Source organism: Sturnus vulgaris, chromosome 1 (assembly GCF_052056855.1).
Source record: "Sturnus vulgaris isolate bStuVul1 chromosome 1, bStuVul1.hap1, whole genome shotgun sequence".
Classification (NCBI taxonomy): Eukaryota; Metazoa; Chordata; class Aves; order Passeriformes; family Sturnidae; genus Sturnus; species Sturnus vulgaris.
Window position 1 is genome coordinate 152,884,053 of NC_142243.1, and position 17,098 is coordinate 152,901,150.

Here is a 17,098-nt window from a genome sequence, read left to right on the forward strand (position 1 = left end):
GGGGTGCACGTTTTTGGGTGACGGAGAGCAAGGAGGAATGCAGCAGGTAGGAGACAGCATGTACAGGCAGGAGCGGGGTGGGTGTTCCTCCAGCACACTCGCTGTGTTCAGCAGTCCCCCTGGCCCTCCTGCTTGAGAGGAGAGGCAGCAATTAGGCTGATTGAAGGCCCGGCTGCTTCTTGCACAAGGAGGAGGCAGTGCCCCTTGCAGCTGCGGTTCAAAGCCTGCAGGAGATAAGGATCTGCCGTGCAGAGCACTTGGGAAGTGCTGGGGGAATCCAAGGACAGCTCTGGCCACACCACCCTGCTTCACCTCTTCTTCCCAGCTGGCATCTGCCTTAAAAGCCTTCCTGAGCTAGAGCAGCTCAAGGGGAATTTCTTCCCCACTCTTCTGTGCAACCCCATGTAATTACATGGGAGCTCACACAATTTTGTGTCAGCTTTCCTTGCTTACCAGCTGGCTCATGCAAGCTCCAACTCCTCAGCCTCTATGGAGACTCTAGTCTTTGCCTTCCTTGGTGATGGGGAGCAGTTAAAAACTCAGCTGATTTCATGAGCAGATCAGGTGGGGTGTGTGTAGTGTTCCCTCTGGTGTATTCCAGGGTGTCCCATCAAGGTTAGGCCATGCTCTACTGGATATAAAATCACAGAATGGTTTGGGTTGGAAGGGGCCTTCAAGATCATAGAATTCCAGCTGCCCCACCATGGCCAGGGAAACCTTCCCCTAGATCAGGCTGCTCCAAGCCCCATCCAAACTGGCCTTAAAACACTTCCTGGGATGGGGCAGCCACAGCTTCTCTGGGCACCCTGTGCCAGGGCCTCACCACCCTAACAGTAAAGAATTTCTTCTTTGTACCTAATCTAAACCCACCCTCTGTCAGTTTGAAGCCACTCCCTGTTGTCCTGTCAATCCAAGCCCTTGCAAATTCCCTCTCCAGTTCTCTTGTAGCACTGGAAGGTGCTCTAAGGTCTTCCCTGAAGCCTTCTCTTCTCCAGCTGGAACAAACTCCCCCACACTCTTCAACCCTTGGCCAGACTTCAGCTCTGCCTTCGCCTCCCACCTCCTGACGATTCCCATTAGCAGCACCAGGCACACAGGGATGTACAAAACAGTGAACGCTTTTTATTTCGCTGCTGGAGTGTAACCACTGTAATTTCATAAAACTCAAAAAACCAAAAAAAAAAAAAAAGTGATTACCGAAGGCATACATTTTTTTTTCCTTTTTACATAAGACGTTAAGTAAACAGACAAGTTTCTTTTTAAAAAGATTATAAAGTGTCAAGATCCTATACCTCATCTGCATATTCAAAGTGATGCCATCTGATACAAAAAGCATTGGGTACAATAATTTAGCTATGGCTCAGACAAAAAAAAAAAAACAAAACCAAAAAACAAAAAACAAAACAAAACCAAAAAAACCCAACAGAAAAAAAAAGTCATCTGGGCTTAATCTACACACTACTATGGTCGCCCAGGGGGTTAAAAAGGAAAATATGCAGTTCTTTGTTGCACAGAAAGGAACAGCAGGGAAGTGGAGAGTTCATTGGGAGATCATAGTCTGAAGGGAAGCAGTGGAACGCCCCCTCCCCGGGAATGTCTGCAAGAGCCCGGCCCAGGACCCCCCCTCTGTGCCAAGAAACCAGCCACATTTGTCTCCCACCAGACAGAATCCCACCCAAACCCACCCGCCAAGCTGCACCTACCCAGCGTGCTGGCAGCAAATAAGATACAAGACCTTGGAAACTGCATGGAAGTCACGAATCTCCCTGTGCGCCTTCCCACTGGGACTAATAAAAAACCAAACAAACCCAATGAAAAAAATAAAAAAGGAAACGGCTCGTTCTATTGTGGGTAGAGCCAGACTCTGCTTTCTCGGGAAATCTGTTCCTCATAAACCTCTGAAGTTCCCAGCCCAAGCACCACAGTGTCAGCCTTACTGCAAGACTCATAATATGAATTTACAAATGCAAAGTCTTTAAATGTGTCGCCAGAACCTTCTTAAATGAAGAGCTGGACTTTTGTGATGGCCACATTTCCTGCCTTCCCACCAACCCACCCCCTCCACGTGCTCCATCTGACTGGAAAACAAACAACAGAAGGGATATTTGAGGGCATGTGTGTGCCATGTGCCACTGGTGAGAGGACACAGCTACAAGTTCCTGCTCAGATTTACTCCCTCACATGAGGCTCAGCCATGACTGACCCCTGGGTAAAGCCTACAGGCTCTTGGTTTGATGGTTGGGGCATCTTTGCTTTGCCATCCCTTGGGTCTCCGAAGTTCTCGCACCAAATTGGAGCCTTATCCCTGCAAATCGTGGTGGCTTTCCATGAAGTGTGAGGGGTTTGATAGGGGGTCAGAAATTATAAAACCCAGTTTGAGCCTTTGCTTCTGGAGATAAGGGCAGAATGAGGTGGCTGGTTTGTAGCCAAAGCCATGGGGGTGTCTGCTCCCTGTGACATCTGCCAGGACTCAATGGAAACAACTGGAACAGTGACAGCATCGGCAAACAGATCAGATTTTTAAGGCTCTCCTTTCAGCATCTTGGCATTTGAAGTGAAATGAGGATTAGTGTACAAGGAGAGAACCCAAGACCAGCCCAAACCATGAGCCCTTGGCTGCTTAGGCCTCACTTTGATGTTGTCTACTGAACTTCAACCTTCCCTCTGCCTGTCTCAAGACTTTTGAGATCTTTGAGATTTCTAAACCAAATCCTCCTTGGAAGACCCCTCAGTTTCCCCAGCCTGTTGCTTCTGTAACCCTCTCTAGGCTGAAACATCGAGGAACTGGTACCTCAGAGGAAGGAGCCCAAGTCCATATAAAAAAAAACCCAAGTATTTGGCAGTCCAACCCAGAGAAACTTTTGAATTCAGCACTCCATGCAAAACAGCAGCTCCTGGGCTGCCAAGGTATCCTTTTTGTGGAAGCAGCACATTTTAGGGTTAAGGGGGAGATATCCATGAAAAAAAAAAAAAAAAGAAAGAAAAAGATCTAGGATAATTAAATCAGCATGATTTGGTTTGCTTTCTTTTTTTTTTTTCAGTGACTCATAAACTGAGAAGGATCAAGATGCCACTCTGCCAGCCAGATGCCCTCAGGATTTCACCACATGGCCAGGTCAAGGACTACTTTTATACTAGAGGCTCCCTAATTTTAAGGTGATTGGGTTGATGCTACATAAAGCAAGCCAGCCCCCCAAGCTGAGTGAAGTCTTTCTCAAGAGTGGCCGAAGGAGGCTGAATTCAAACCCCTCTGTTCCCAGCCTGACTCCAACTCAAAGGCATCGTGGCTGAATCCCAGGAGCTCCTGCCCTGGGCAGTGCTCCAGGTGATGCTGCCATGAGCATGGGTGAGGAAAACTCATCTTGCTGGGACAGACAGCCCATAAAGCAACAGTTCTAAGGAAGGGCATGGGATCAAGAAGTTTCCTGGCTAGCAGGGATTGGGGCTGTCACCACCACAATGCCAATCCACCTCCTATGTCCCTGGGGATGAAGCAGCACCTATTTTAGCAGCAGGAGGACAGACCCAAGCAGGAAGGGGATAGTGACCCACCCAGCAGGGTGCTCTAATATAGGGTCACACCTTTTTATCAGTCCAATCCACACTATTCCCAATCCACAGACCCTTTGACCATTGCTGCCTTCTCCATGAGTTATGGGAACCAACAGCCTGGGCTAGAGCAGGAGAACCACAAGGGACTGAGGGCTGTCCTACAAGGTTGGACAGGCCCAAGGTGAGTGGCATGACAACTCCAGGGCCACGTGTGGAGGGTCCCCACCTCACTCAGAACCACAGCTTATCACAAAGGATGGCCTTCCCTGCCCTGCAGTTGGGATTGTCCCCCATCAGGACAGGTGAAGTGATGCTGGAAACAGCTCCAAACACCTCTGCTGCACACCCATGTGGTGGTACAAAGCAGTTCCCAACCTTCTGCAGGGACTGAAGGTGTCTAACCAGCCTTCCTCACCACCTGTCCCAAGGGATCAATGCCCGGAAGCAAATGTCTCTGGATACCTACATTTTGGAAGGCACACAAACCTTTGGAGAGACCCAACACAGGACACTGAGGGCATCTCAAGCTGGTCAGCCTAAAACTCCAAGAGATGGGATGATCAGCCCTCCTTGTCCCAACAACTCTGCAGCTGAGGGGTGAGCAGCAGTGAGCCCAAAGGACAACCAGAGCATCCCCTGGGCCCCATCTATGTCCTAGTGATAGTGGATGGTAGCCAGCTGTGACAAGTGTGACACTGTGCTGGGGATTAGTCTGGGGGACCATGGGTCACCTCCCGGGCTCTACTGGGCAGTGATGAGAGAAAGAAAGGCCAGAGGATGTGCGGAAGACAAACAGGGTATTTTTTTAAGTTTTTTTTTTTTTCCTTTAATTAGCAAATTTCTTTTTATCCTCATTAAAAGAAAAAAACCATCCCCACACCCTCTACGTGCCCACTGCTCCAGCTGTTGCAAGCGTTCAAAGGCAGAAAGTTGAGAGATGTTTCATGTCCCAGCTCAGGGGCAGCTCTGAGCCCACCCCACCTGGGTGTGCGCCGGGGGTGCCGGATGCCTCAGTACAGACATGGAAAAGGCAGGTGCAAAATTAGGTGATGTGCTCTTGCCAGGAACACCCAAAATCCCCTAGGAAAGCTGCAGCCCAGCCCCTTGGCCAGCAAATGCAGTGGTGGTGGAGGATATGGATATGCCTTGAGAGGCACACTGTGTCCCCAGGGCACTGCAGCCAGAATTGGGGTTTGTGCCACAGGTCAGAGATGGGGACACAACAGCAGAGAACCCATCACTCTGGGCACTGAATTTGGAAGCTATAAATAAGAGCACCCCACACTTTGGGGGACACAGTGCTGATCCAGCATCCCAACAAAGCTGAGTGCCTCAAAGCCCTGCCATGGTCCCCGAGGTTCCCAGCAGCTCTGCCTTCACTGGAGCAAGTCCCCAACGAGCCCCATCTGCAGCATCCTGGCTGGCATTGAGGCAACAGAGATGTGGTGAGCTGATAGAGGGGCCAGGAGAAAGGGAATGGTGCTGGGGGTCTTAGCTCAGCCCCTCCCCTGGTCACTAGGGACACTGAGCTAAGGGCCCCTGTCACCTTTCCCTGCTATCACCACCTTCCCCCCTGAGGCCACTGTGCCATCCCCACCTCCATCCCTGCTGCTGCAGCCCTTATTTATGGGGAAGAGGTGGGGAAAGGCTTTTCTGGGGGTGCTCTGGCCCTTCTGCACCTCATCCCTTCTGAGCTGGCACAGCCCTGCCTGCATCACCCCAAACCAAGCACCCTTTGCCCATCCCTTTCAGTGCACCGTGGGGGGGGAAGGGGGGAGGATGGTGATGAAGAACGGTCACACGAGCTCATTGCCTGCTAAAACCAAGAGTCAAAGGGCAGTGCTGCCTTCCCTCCTCGGGGCTGCAGCTGGAGACAGCAGCCTTTTTTGGGGATCCAGCAAGACGAGTGTGCTGTGAGTGCTGGAACACTCAGGAGATGCTCCATGTCCCCAGCCCAGCCCTGGCAGAGGGGAGGCGTGTGGGGAGCACAGGGCTGGGCGAGGAGGAGAGGGAGTGGGATGTGTGCGAGTGCCCGGGGGTCTGTGCACGGATTTTGGCAAGAGGTCATTGAGGTTACATGATGCAGCATTTGTTCTTGTGGTTATGAGGGTCCTTAAATCGGAGTCTCTGCTTTGGTCGGTATTTTTCCAAGTACGTCAGCTGCTTGCTGTTGATGGCTCCTCTGCGCTTCCTGTGGGGACAGAGAAATTCCAGAACAGTCAGATGTGTGGCATGAGATCCCCCCACCCCAAACCACCCCTGTCAGGGTGCTGAGCCCCCCTGCCTGAAGGAGGAAGGGATTTTGGAGGCTGAAGTCAGGTGCACCCTCCAGCGATGGAGACAAGCACTGATCCCAGCAGCTTTCCTTGCTCATCCACCCTTTGAGTCCCAGGACATGGAGAGCTGGGGAGGAAACATGTGGGGTAGGTGGGGTGACTGCCAAAAGCCCCTCAGAGATGGTGCCAGCTGCTGCCCCAGCCTCCTGCAAAGGCACAGGGTGCTCTATGCCAATGCCTTGTTTTCCCACTCCCAAAGGAGAGAAAAGCAATCCCGGTGTCACCAAAAAAATCAAACCCTGGGACATGCCAGATCTCTCCATTCCCTCAGAGAGAGACTTTCTGTCCCAACACCACAACACTGCTCCACTTACTGCCGGATGAACTGGATGGCATCTTCATACTTCATCCCACTCTCGATCAAGGCCAGTGCGACAAGGACGGGAGCACTGAAAGGCAAAGGCAGTGGCTGTCACTCCCCAGTCACACAGCCCAGGGGCTGATATCCATCATTTAAAGTTCAAGGAGAAGCTCAGATCGCCTCCACCAACACCTATTCCCACTAAAGTTTCACAAAACCCTGCTCAAAGAGAGACTGGGAAAAAGACAGAGGAGCACTCGCATGGTTGTCCCTCTCCTGCCTTCATGGGGAGGTGGAAGCTGGGACAAAAGCCTGCTCAGAGGGGGCTGGGGAATGGAAGGAGGAGAGCTGGCATGGTTTTCCCTCTCCTGCATTCTTGATGGAGGTCAGCTGAGGCGCTGGGCTCAGACTCACCGCCCCAGGCCGGCCACGCAGTGCACGGCCACGCAGCAACCAGGGTCCTCACAGAACTTGGTCTTCAACAAGTTGAGCCAATCTTCCACAATCTTGCTGGGAGGAGGTGCTCCATCATCAAATGGCCAATCCTGCAAGGTTGGGAAGAGAGAAATGCTGTCAAGTCTCTAGGGTAAACCCTTCAGGAGTTGTTTTTCACTCAGGGTGATGGTGTTTGAGATCTCAGCTGCAGGGAGGTAGAACAGTGCCAGAAGTGGGCTCACAGCATAGCTCTGTGGGGATACAGGTGGTTTTGTGGCATCATCTGGCATACAGGAATTCCCTGGCTGCTCTGGCTTAGGGTTTGAAGCCACACAAATCTAGATCTGGAGTCTTTCCACCTCCTATGGACAGATGAAGCCTTCAGGAGCACCTGCAGGATCTGCAATATGGTCCCCATGACTTCCTGCCTCTGCAGACGAGGGTGGCCACCCCATACTCCATCCCCACCTAGATGACCTCACTGAGCTTTGGGGTGATGCAGTTCCCATCCTCCTCCTTGCTAGTTCCAGTACTTGGGAGCACATAGTAGGGGATTTAAGCAAAGGTGGCTTGAAGATGGTTGAAATCTCAGAAGTTGATGCGGTGGCTGAAGTTCGTCTTCCTGCAACACATGGAGGGGAAGACCCAAAGAATGGTCTGGGGACCCCCTAACACAGCCTCAGAGAGATAGTCTGAAGGAATGGGGCCATTTAAATACCATCCTTCAGGAAAGGCTATTAAGGGACAAAAAAAAAAAAAATCCCATCTTCTTCTGAGCTTCATCCTCAAGTTGCAGGGGTTCAAAATTGGAGCATGGTGAGGAAGTTGGTCAAATGGGTTCTGCATTTGATACCCCTCACCCCTGGGCTCAGTTATGTGCCCCAAAATGGGGATTTCTTTCCTAAAACAGATTTTTCTATGCAGCACTGGAAGAGAGAGACAGGAAGGGGCAGCATCACTTGGAGATGATATGGCTTGGTGGTGAGCCCCAAAGGGTGGGGGGCACCGAGCCCTAATCCCAGATTTTGAGGAGTGAGTCACTAAGCTGCTGTGCTGGAGTCATCCTTGGTGTGAGATGGCAAAATAAGCTGCTTCACTCCAGTGTTTGAACAGGTGGTGTGATTTCTGTTGGGATTTGATAGCAAAGGAGCATGCTGGCCTTCAGGGTATTTGTAGTGCTTGAGGCAGCCCCCCCCAGCCAGCCTGTGCCTGTCCTGCAAGGCCATGTCCTCCCTGCAGTCATGAGTGCAGGTCAGGGGCTCACACCAGGGATGACAAAGCACACCACAAAATCATCCTGTGATGGAATGCCTTGGGATGGAAAGCACCTTCAAGTATCATCTAGTTCAACCCTCTGCCATGGCAGGGACACCTTCCACTATCCCAGGCTGCTGCAACCTGGCCATGAACACTTCCAGAGAAGGGGCAGCCACAACTTCTCTGTGCAACCTGTGTCAATGTCTCACCACTCTCATGATAAAATCCTTTTTCTTTATGTCTCATCTAGATCTGCCCTCTGTCAGTTTAAAGACATTCTTTAAATGTCTTTAAATATATTTGTTCTATCACTACATGCCTGTGTAAATAATCCAGCTCTCCTGCAGCCCCTTTAGGGACTGGAAGGGGCTTTAAGGTCTCCCCAGAGCCTTCTCTTCTCCATATATAGACCGACATATAGTCTATATACAGGAGCATAGAATTATTTAGGTTGGAAAAGCCCTCTAAGATCGTCAAGTCCAACTGTTAACCCAGCACTGCCAAGGCTACCCCTAAACCATGCCTCCAAGTCCCACATCTACAGCTCTTTAAAACCCCTCCAGGGATGGTGACTCCACCACTTCCCTAGGCAGGGTGTTTCAATACTTGACAATCCTTTCAGTGAAGAATTTTTTCCTAATATCCAATCTAAACCTCCCTTGAAGCAACTGGAGGTCATTCCCTTCTGCTTGTTAACTGTGAAAAGAGTCCTACTCCCACCTAGCTACAACCTCCTTTCAGGGAGTTGTAGAGAGGATAAGATCTTCCCCAAGCCTCCTCTTCTCCAGGCTAAACACCCTCAGCTGCTCCTCACCAAATTTATGCACCAAGATATATTTATATGTCAAATATATATATATCAGGATACAGAGATACCAAACTGTGTATACCATATATATATGACATATATATATATCTCAAAAATAGAGATTTTATATAATTATAGAGATATTTCTGTATCTGCAGAGATACATCTATCTATAGAAAACCAGGTTATAGATATCTCTTGATGTACCTTATATGGCTTCTATATGGTTATAGAAACTTTGACATAGAAGCTATTTAGTTTCTATACAGTGTCTTGTATAGTTTCTCTAACTCTCTATAGAAAACATATTCTAGATATGTATCTCTCCACATAAGAGAGATATAAGAGATGTAAAGAGGTACGTATACCCTAGATACAGAAACTCAGACTGGAGGCCCCAGTTAGAAATGAGGTAAAAGGCAGAATTTGGTGTGTAAGTGACAACATATGGATTCTATATATGTGGGATACAGCAATCTTTCCAAGATATATCCTGTAGAGACACAGATTGTATCTATATCAAGAGACATCTGCATCTGGAGGATCTGTATCTAGAGAGCCATGGGATTATCCACCTATATCCCCAAGGATCTTAGACAGCCTCCTCTCTCTAGGACATACATTGTACAGACAGAGGTCCTACACACAGAGGACCACCCCAGGAGACACAAGGCACTTCCAAACCCTTCCCTAAATAATGAGCAGAGCCTCACTTCCCAGCTGGAGCAGAACTCTCTGGCAGGGCTATCACGCCTGACATCATCTCCAATTACTTATCAGCCAAGATACAGCCCAGGCAGCTGCCTGCTCTGCCTTTCCCAGCTTGCTGCCTGCTCCCTTTCATCCCCCCCAGCTGCACCAGCTGGCTGCTGGAAAAGCAAAAAACCCTCACACCACCCCCCAGGATAAGATAACGCCGGGGGTAATGGGAACCACGCGCATCTTCCACGTGGGATCAGGCGCTCTCATCCCTGGATGTTTCAGAGCCTGAGCAACAGGCAGGGAAGGCAGCTGCCGACTCAGCCGGGTGAGTCACAGTTTCGGCTGCGTGGGCAGCACCTCTCTTTTTAAAGCACCAGCCTCAGCTCAGCTCGGCTCAGCTGGGCTTCCAACTCTGCTCCTGCCTCAGTGTGATGCTACCAGGGTGTTTAACAGCCTCAAGGTATGAGATATTTAAGGGTGGTGTTGGGGCAGTCCCCCCGGTGCCCCATCCTGCTGCCCACCTACCATGACAGTGATGCCATCCTTCTCCAGGGGGGTCTTGTCATAGGTCACTTCACACACTCGCACCACCGTGGTGGCACCGTATTTCTTCAGGTCCTGGGGAGGAAAGGAGAAGGAGGGGTCTGAACAGACCCTGCCAGATGCACCCCAGTTAACCCCAACATATCCAAGCCTTGCTATGACCATGTGGAGCAGTATGGACCCTAAAACAGTGCTGTGCCCCTTCTCTGAACCTTTGACCCGTCGTCCATCCAGCCTGGCAGGCACAAGGAAACATGAAATTGGAGGACACCAAAGTCATGTGGCCTTGTAGGATTTCTAACCAGTATCTTCACGACACCTCAGAGTCACGAGTAGCAATGGGGCCATTTATTTTTAAGCCCTGACAGCCACATCAGCAGGGATTTTACACCCCAGGCAAAGAAACATCCCTGACATGAGTGCATCTCCTCTAAAGGAGAAATTATTTGTACCTGGTGAGGTCACACTCCTGATGCAGAAATGCACGGAGGCAGCTGGAGGGGGGAAGTCGTAGCATGCCCCACCAGCCGAGCTCAGCATGTCACAGATGGCTCAGGGGCTCTTTCTCCACCTCACTGCCATATCCCATCATCACTCCAACAAGCTGCAGGCTCAGGCGTGGGATTTGGGATGCTTCCAGCATGGCTCATTGCCCGGTGCGAGGATTGCCCCTGGATTACGCGCCCGGTGCGCCGGCCTCGCCGGGCACCATGAGATCATCCTCGCCAATGATCCACCTCCTTTGTTCCCCATGTGTGCTCACCAGACCGTGGTGAGCCCTGCATGCCCAGCAGCCTGGCCAAAAGTCTAAGAGACTGGAGGAAAGGGGAATTTTTCTCCCTTCCCACTGGTGGGGTCCCCATCGCCTTGTGCGCAGCGTGCAAAAAATGGGGTGGTCCCCAAATCACAGCCACCTTCCTGCCACCCTGAGGCAGTGGCATTCACACAGCTGCTACCAGTGCTGGCTCTTCAACACCAAGCTCTCTAGCATTACGCAACACACTCTGGGCATGGGAAATATGCTGGGATACTTGGGATGAAAAGCCATTTTTGAGGTGCTGGGAGGACAGGGCATGTTGTGTGCAGCCATGTGCACTGCTCCAAAACCCTGTGACATGACATGCTAGTGGAGCTGGCAGGGGATGCAATGACAATGGGGAAACTCTGCTCCATCTCTACTGTGCCCAAACATCACACTTGGGGTCCTGAAAAACATCCCATCCCAAAAAGCTGGCAATGATTGGACCCACTGTCCCAGGATGCCACCAGAGGCTGTGGTAGCAAAGAGGATGTGCTGCCCTCTCATTGACATCAGCTTTTAGCCACAAAAGATGCAACTTGACCCTGGTCCCCACCTTCCAGTCTCCCCTCCTTACCTCCAAGAAGGTGCTGAGCGTGGCATTGGTGGGGTTGTGGGTGATGAGGAACCTCATGTTTTTGTAGCAGACCTCCACGGGTGCAGGGCGGTTCATCCGGGCCATGGTGGGAACAGTGGAAAGGTGAAGTGGTGCTGACAGTGGCAGGGAAAAAACCCAAGAAAAGTGTGGTGTGGAGGGGCAAAAAACCCCCAAACTGAACAAAAACCCAACAACCCCTCTGCGCTCCAAAAAAAAAAAAAAAGTAAAAACAGGATCGAGAACTCAATATACAGACGTTGTGCAAATAATCCCAACTCCTGGGAGTGCGCCGGCTTCCTTGACACACCACAAGCCCCCCAGGGGGGAAAAAAGCCAGATGGGGAAAAAAATAATATTAATGATAATAATAATAATTAAAAAAAAAATCCCTTTGCTGTAGTGTTGGCGTCCTCTGCGTGTGTGCGACGGCGAGCGGCTGCTGCCTCCGGTGCCGCGCGCTCCCGGGCGCTCTAGAAAGGCCTCTGCATATGGGGGGTGGTGGTGGCGGGAGGGTGACCCCCGTCACGTTACCCCATCGGGGTATGTGGAGTACTTGGGGGCAGCACCGGGGGCCGGGAGCCTATGGGGCGGCGTCGGCGGCGTCCGGCAGCGGTGCCTCGCTGGGGCGATCCATGCACGGGAGCCTTGAATGGTTGAGTCGGAGGGTCGGGGTGCTGGGCGAGACGAGGAGAGGCGGCCGGGGGGCTGCTTCACTGGGTGGGCTCACGGGGGCTGCGGGGCTCACAGCTGCTCCTCAGCACCTCCATAAATCCCAGCGGAGAGCGAGGCTGCAGGGGAGAGAAAGGGAAATGCGGTGGTGAGAGTGTCCTCCTCCCCAAGGAAGCCCCTGCTTGGTATGGGTGCCCCTGAAGGCACCATCACTTTCTATATCCTGTAGGAGCAACCCTGACCATCTTCATCTTCACAGGAGACCACAGATTAGAAAGCGACGTGGTATTTAAAGCTAAGCTGAAATATCATCTGGAGAGCTGAAATGGCACTGGAAAGCCAGAGAGGGTAACTCACATTTCACCCTTAGAACGGAAAAGCACATGGCTTATTGCTCCCATATGGCATCCAACATCTGCACCTGCTGGTGGACTTAAGCACCCAATCCACGCCAGCTGACCCCCCCAACACCCATCCAGACCCCCCCAGACCTCACCTCTGTGTCCCCAAAAAGCACGTTGAATATCTCCACCCCAAATGCACGCTGTGCCTGAAACCAGCTGCCGCTGCCGCTAATCGGCCACATGCTCCTGGCGCTGGGCTCAAGTCCACCAGTGCACCTCTAATGCTCTTAGGAGAATTAAGCTGCCTGCAAATGAGCTATCTTGGGGAGGGGGGAGCTAGGAGGGGGTTGCATGTGTGTGGTTTTGCCAGGGTTAGTGATGGATGTGTCCTCCTGCCTGCTCATCTGTATTCACACACTGCTGGCAGTAACAGAGCCCAGCCCCTCAACCTGTTGGCATCTTTGCTTTCAAGGATGTCAGTGGGAAGAATTAAAAAAGAAAATCAATTCCCACAGTGGAAATAGCTAATCCATGAGATGATAGGCCCAGCAGGGAGCCAAGGGCTCTGCTGGCCCCACTCAGAGCCGAGGGAAACCCAGCCAGAGCCTCCCCAGGTTGTTCCCCACTGGACTCTTGTTTTGAAGCTGGTCCTTCCCCCGGGTCAGCAGCTGCTTAGTGCCGAGTAGCCAAAGCCTCAAAATAGCCCATAAGCACATAAGTAACCCGAGCCAGGCCAGCAGGCACCCCCTTGCTGCTCCTCACAGCAGCCAGAAACTTTCCCCTCTGGGTTGTTTCACCCTTATGCAATGAGACAAGGTGGGAGTAGAGATGAGCTGAGCCCTGACCAGCTCATCACAGCATCTAGGTGTTGACAATGGGTTTGTCCAGGCCTCAGCATCATTTACAACATGTTTAACAGCTCCTGCTTCTCTAGTGGTACCCAGGAATGAAAAAGTTAAACAACAACAGGAAAAAAGCCAGGTGAGATGTCAGGGGAAGCACAGAGCTGCTCTGCTGAATGTGCCCAGTTTGGCTGCTAAAATCACGGACTCTTCCCAACAACCATGTCCCATCACACCTCATTAATTTTTTTTTGCCAATAAGAAAGGGGATAATGCTATCTCAGAGTCCTGCAAGGATGTTCTGCAAAGTTCAAATCCTGCCTGGGCTGCAGGGGATGAGTGAGACATTCAGGGGGGAAGACTTTCCAGTCAACATTGAGCAATCAGATTTTAGCAGTTGATGGAGGCTGGGAGCTTGGCTGAGGAATGGGAGTGAGGTGGGAGCTGCCTCCCTGCAGCATTTTAGGTGTGATTTAGAGCAGTTCAGCCCACAGATGATGCTAAGCTCCCCAGGCTAGCTGACCCTCCCCACCTGGACCACAGCAGCTGGAATTTTTGCTCAAAGCTTGCAATGATCCTGCAAGATGGGCTGGAAACCTGCTCTCCCCACAGTGTTCACCATACTTTTTCAGTGATGATCCCACCCATCACTTTGTTTATGGGGTCTACTTCTCCCCAAGACGATCTCACCACGGCTGGGTAAGAACCAATTTGGTATTTCTGGAAGGTAATTTTGGGCTGTGTGTTTTGGCCATGTGGCTCCTAAATGTCCAGCTGCCAATCTGCTGGCCAGCACAACCACAAAAAGAGCCAGCCTGCTGGCAATCCCCTCAGCAAGGTTCATCTTTTTCGTTTTAAGGAAAAGAGGGCTTAACACCCTCCAAAGAGATGGGAGGTGGGAGACATGGGCAGCCACATCTTCCTGCTCAAAGGAAAGAGCTGATGCAAAGTTGGAATTATCCCATACCACCACCTAGAAAGCCCAGTTTCTCTGAAACAAAGCACTTGAGGATCTTTTGCTTTTACTTTTTATACCTTTGCTCTTCAGGCTTTCAGTGTGTTTAATGCCATCTGTCCTAATGATTTGATCTGATTGTGATCATCGATCTGATTTGACACACCAGAGGTGCACAGGGGAAAGCATCAAAAAATGACTTTTCTCCCTCCAAACAACCTCATATCTCATTTTAACTGGCTGCCAGGGACATTATTACGAACTGTGCCCATGTTTACCCATGTCCTGGATTAAATCCCACCCGCTGAGCAACCCCGTGGGACTGGGAGCTGCTGCCAGCCCCAAGGCCTGCGCTGCCCCCTGTCATCATCCCAGCTCATGCTCCATCGGCACTCCGGGTCCTGGACAATTTTTTATTGGTTTGGGTGTGCTCACTGCCAGGAACGGAGGCTCAGTGGGAACCGCCTGCCTACGAGAACAGCGAGTGCTCCTTTCCCACAAGGTCTCCTCTCCAGTGGAAGCGTTTCAAGTATTTTGGCAATTGCACGTCCCAGCAATTCAGCCCCATAAATCCCTAATGGATATTCAATCAGAAATCATCCCCGGCGTTTCAGGCTGCGATGCTGATCTCCATATTAAGCATGGCAGAACAATGTGGAAAAGGGAATTTCAGCTAATATTAATAACCTGCCAAGAGAAATATAAATCCTTCTGATTTGAGCGCTCCAGGGGATCTAGAGGAAGCATGTGAGGACACAGTGAACAAGCCCTGGATGAGGATGCTCAGCAATGCAGCGCTGGCCTGTCAGGCTCAAACCCATCTTGGGGAAGCCTGATGAAAGAAGGTTGTAGCCAGGTGGGGGTTGGTCTCTTCTTCCACGTAACAAAGTGAAAGGACAAGATGAAACAACCTAAAGTTGTGCCAGGAGAGGTTTAGATTAAGTATAAGAAAAAAATTTCTTCACTTAAAGGGTGCTCAGACACTGGAGCAGGCTGCTCAGGGAAGTGGTGGAATCAGTATCCTTGGAAGTGTTCAAAAGAGGCATGGATGTGGCACATGGCTTAGTGGTGGACCTGGCAGTGCTAGGTTAACAGCTGATCTCAGAGATCCTTTTCAACTTTATGATTTTGTGATTTTCTTTTCACCATGACTGTGAAAATTTCTGCTTCTTCGACAAGAATTTTGCAGCCAAGAGCCCACTGAGGATCCACTATGAACACAACCAGTGTGGCAAGAGAGCAGTGAAGGATGCTGTTCTGGGGGAAGGGGACCACTGAGCCATCATCCCCTAGTCTTACAAAGCTGAGGGGATCACAGAGCTCTCTGAAATATTCCTTTGCAGTGAGGCAAGACCATTACAGATGTCTTGGCTTCATCCCAGATGTTCAGGGACTGAGCCTGCAACAGAAGGATGAGGCTGATCCTCCTCACAGCAACTTGATGGAAAAGAAAGGTCAGATCTTCTTTACTGAGTGAATGGAAAAGCTTGGTTGGAGTGGTGAGCAGATGCTGGACCCAACGGCTGCGCTGCGGGTACCCAGCTAGTGGGACACAGATGGTGGAGTCAGGTTTTCCTAAACACAGCACATCCCCAAGCAAAGGAAAAGGAAGCTCTGCAGAGCCAAAGTGTCACTCCACATGGGCTTTAGGAGCGGGACTTGGAACAAAGGCTCTTACTCACCCACACAATGCGTCTCTCACCCGTATATAAATATAGCGATCTCGGAGTGAGCACATCTCCTGTTCAAAGTTCACCTTCAGAGAAACCCAGCAAAACATCCAGCTGTGTCACACTTTCTCGACCTCTCTCCTGCTTTCAGCTCACATAGCAAGACACTGACCAGCCCTTTTCCCTTAAGGCTGAAGAAGTCCTGCTCTCCCTGCTCCCAACAAGCACTTCCATCACCCCGAAAACTGAACCCAAATTCCTGAGTATTTCCAGTTATCACCAAGCAAAGTTTCTGTACACATCCATTGCCACTGACACAAGTGACCATGGGGAGCAGGTCTGTGAGGCTGAGCTGCACACATGACATCTGTACCAGCAGTACCACCACTGCCCACCAGTAAGAGCAGCACCACCAGCATCACCACTGACACCATTGTCACCAGTGTCACCACTGACACCACCATCAGCAGCACCACCATCATCATTGCCACCACAATGACCACTGCCATGAGCACCACCACTGCCACCAGTGTCTCCACTGCTCTTAGCAGAAGCACCACTGCCATCACTAGCATTGCAACCAGCATGAGCAACACCACTGTCACCACCATGCCACCAACACCACCATTGCCATCAGCATCAGCAGCACCATCATTCCAACCATTGCCACCAGTGTCACCACTGCCACCACTAAGAGCAACACAACCACTGCCACCACTGGGTTCCACCAGCATGAGCAGCACCACCACTGCCACAAGCACCACCACTGCCACCAGCACGAGCAGCAGCACCACTGCCACCATCACTGCCAGAGAGGGCAGGTCCTAGGACACAGAGTCACAGTGCTGTCCCCAGCCTGTGACTGCAGCTGGGACACAGCCAGCATGCTGAGATTTCCTCCAGTTGCATCCGCACGGAAGGAAACTGTAAAGGTCCGGTAGGAGAGAACGGAAACAAAACACCCGGCAGGAGCCAGCATCTGTGGGGAGAGGTGTCAGCAGCCACAGGTCCTGCTCCAGGTGCAGAGCTGGGCAGAGCAGATGGGATGTCCTGGAAAAATCATGCTGGGTACCCTGGTGGCTGAGGGGTACCTGCTGCCAGGAGCGAAGCAGTGCCTGGCACCATCTGCCAGGGAAGCATTATGGGGTTTTTCCTCCAAGGGGTTATTTTTTAGGTTGTTTCTCTTGCTGCATGTGATGTTTTCTGAGCAAAATGTGACAAGGAGGATTAAAAATGCCCAGGTGCAGGAGGGAGAGCAAGGAGGGGCTCTTGGCAGCCCATGAAAAC

General features: G+C 51.2%; 1 protein-coding gene across 1 annotated transcript in view; it reads right to left on the bottom strand.

Moving 5' to 3' along the window:
- Positions 1-1,102: 1,102 nt before the first annotated feature.
- Positions 1,103-17,098, bottom strand: part of PTP4A3 (protein tyrosine phosphatase 4A3) — a 42,295-nt gene continuing 26,299 nt past the window's right edge. The window contains exons 2-6 of the mRNA XM_014880464.2: positions 11,311-12,119; positions 9,917-10,009; positions 6,604-6,734; positions 6,203-6,277; positions 1,103-5,743 (exon numbers count right to left, since the gene is read on the bottom strand). Coding sequence (XP_014735950.1) covers positions 5,626-5,743; positions 6,203-6,277; positions 6,604-6,734; positions 9,917-10,009; positions 11,311-11,415 — 522 coding nt within the window. The 5' untranslated portion in view covers positions 11,416-12,119 and the 3' untranslated portion in view covers positions 1,103-5,625. The remainder of the gene's footprint in view (positions 5,744-6,202; positions 6,278-6,603; positions 6,735-9,916; positions 10,010-11,310; positions 12,120-17,098) is intronic.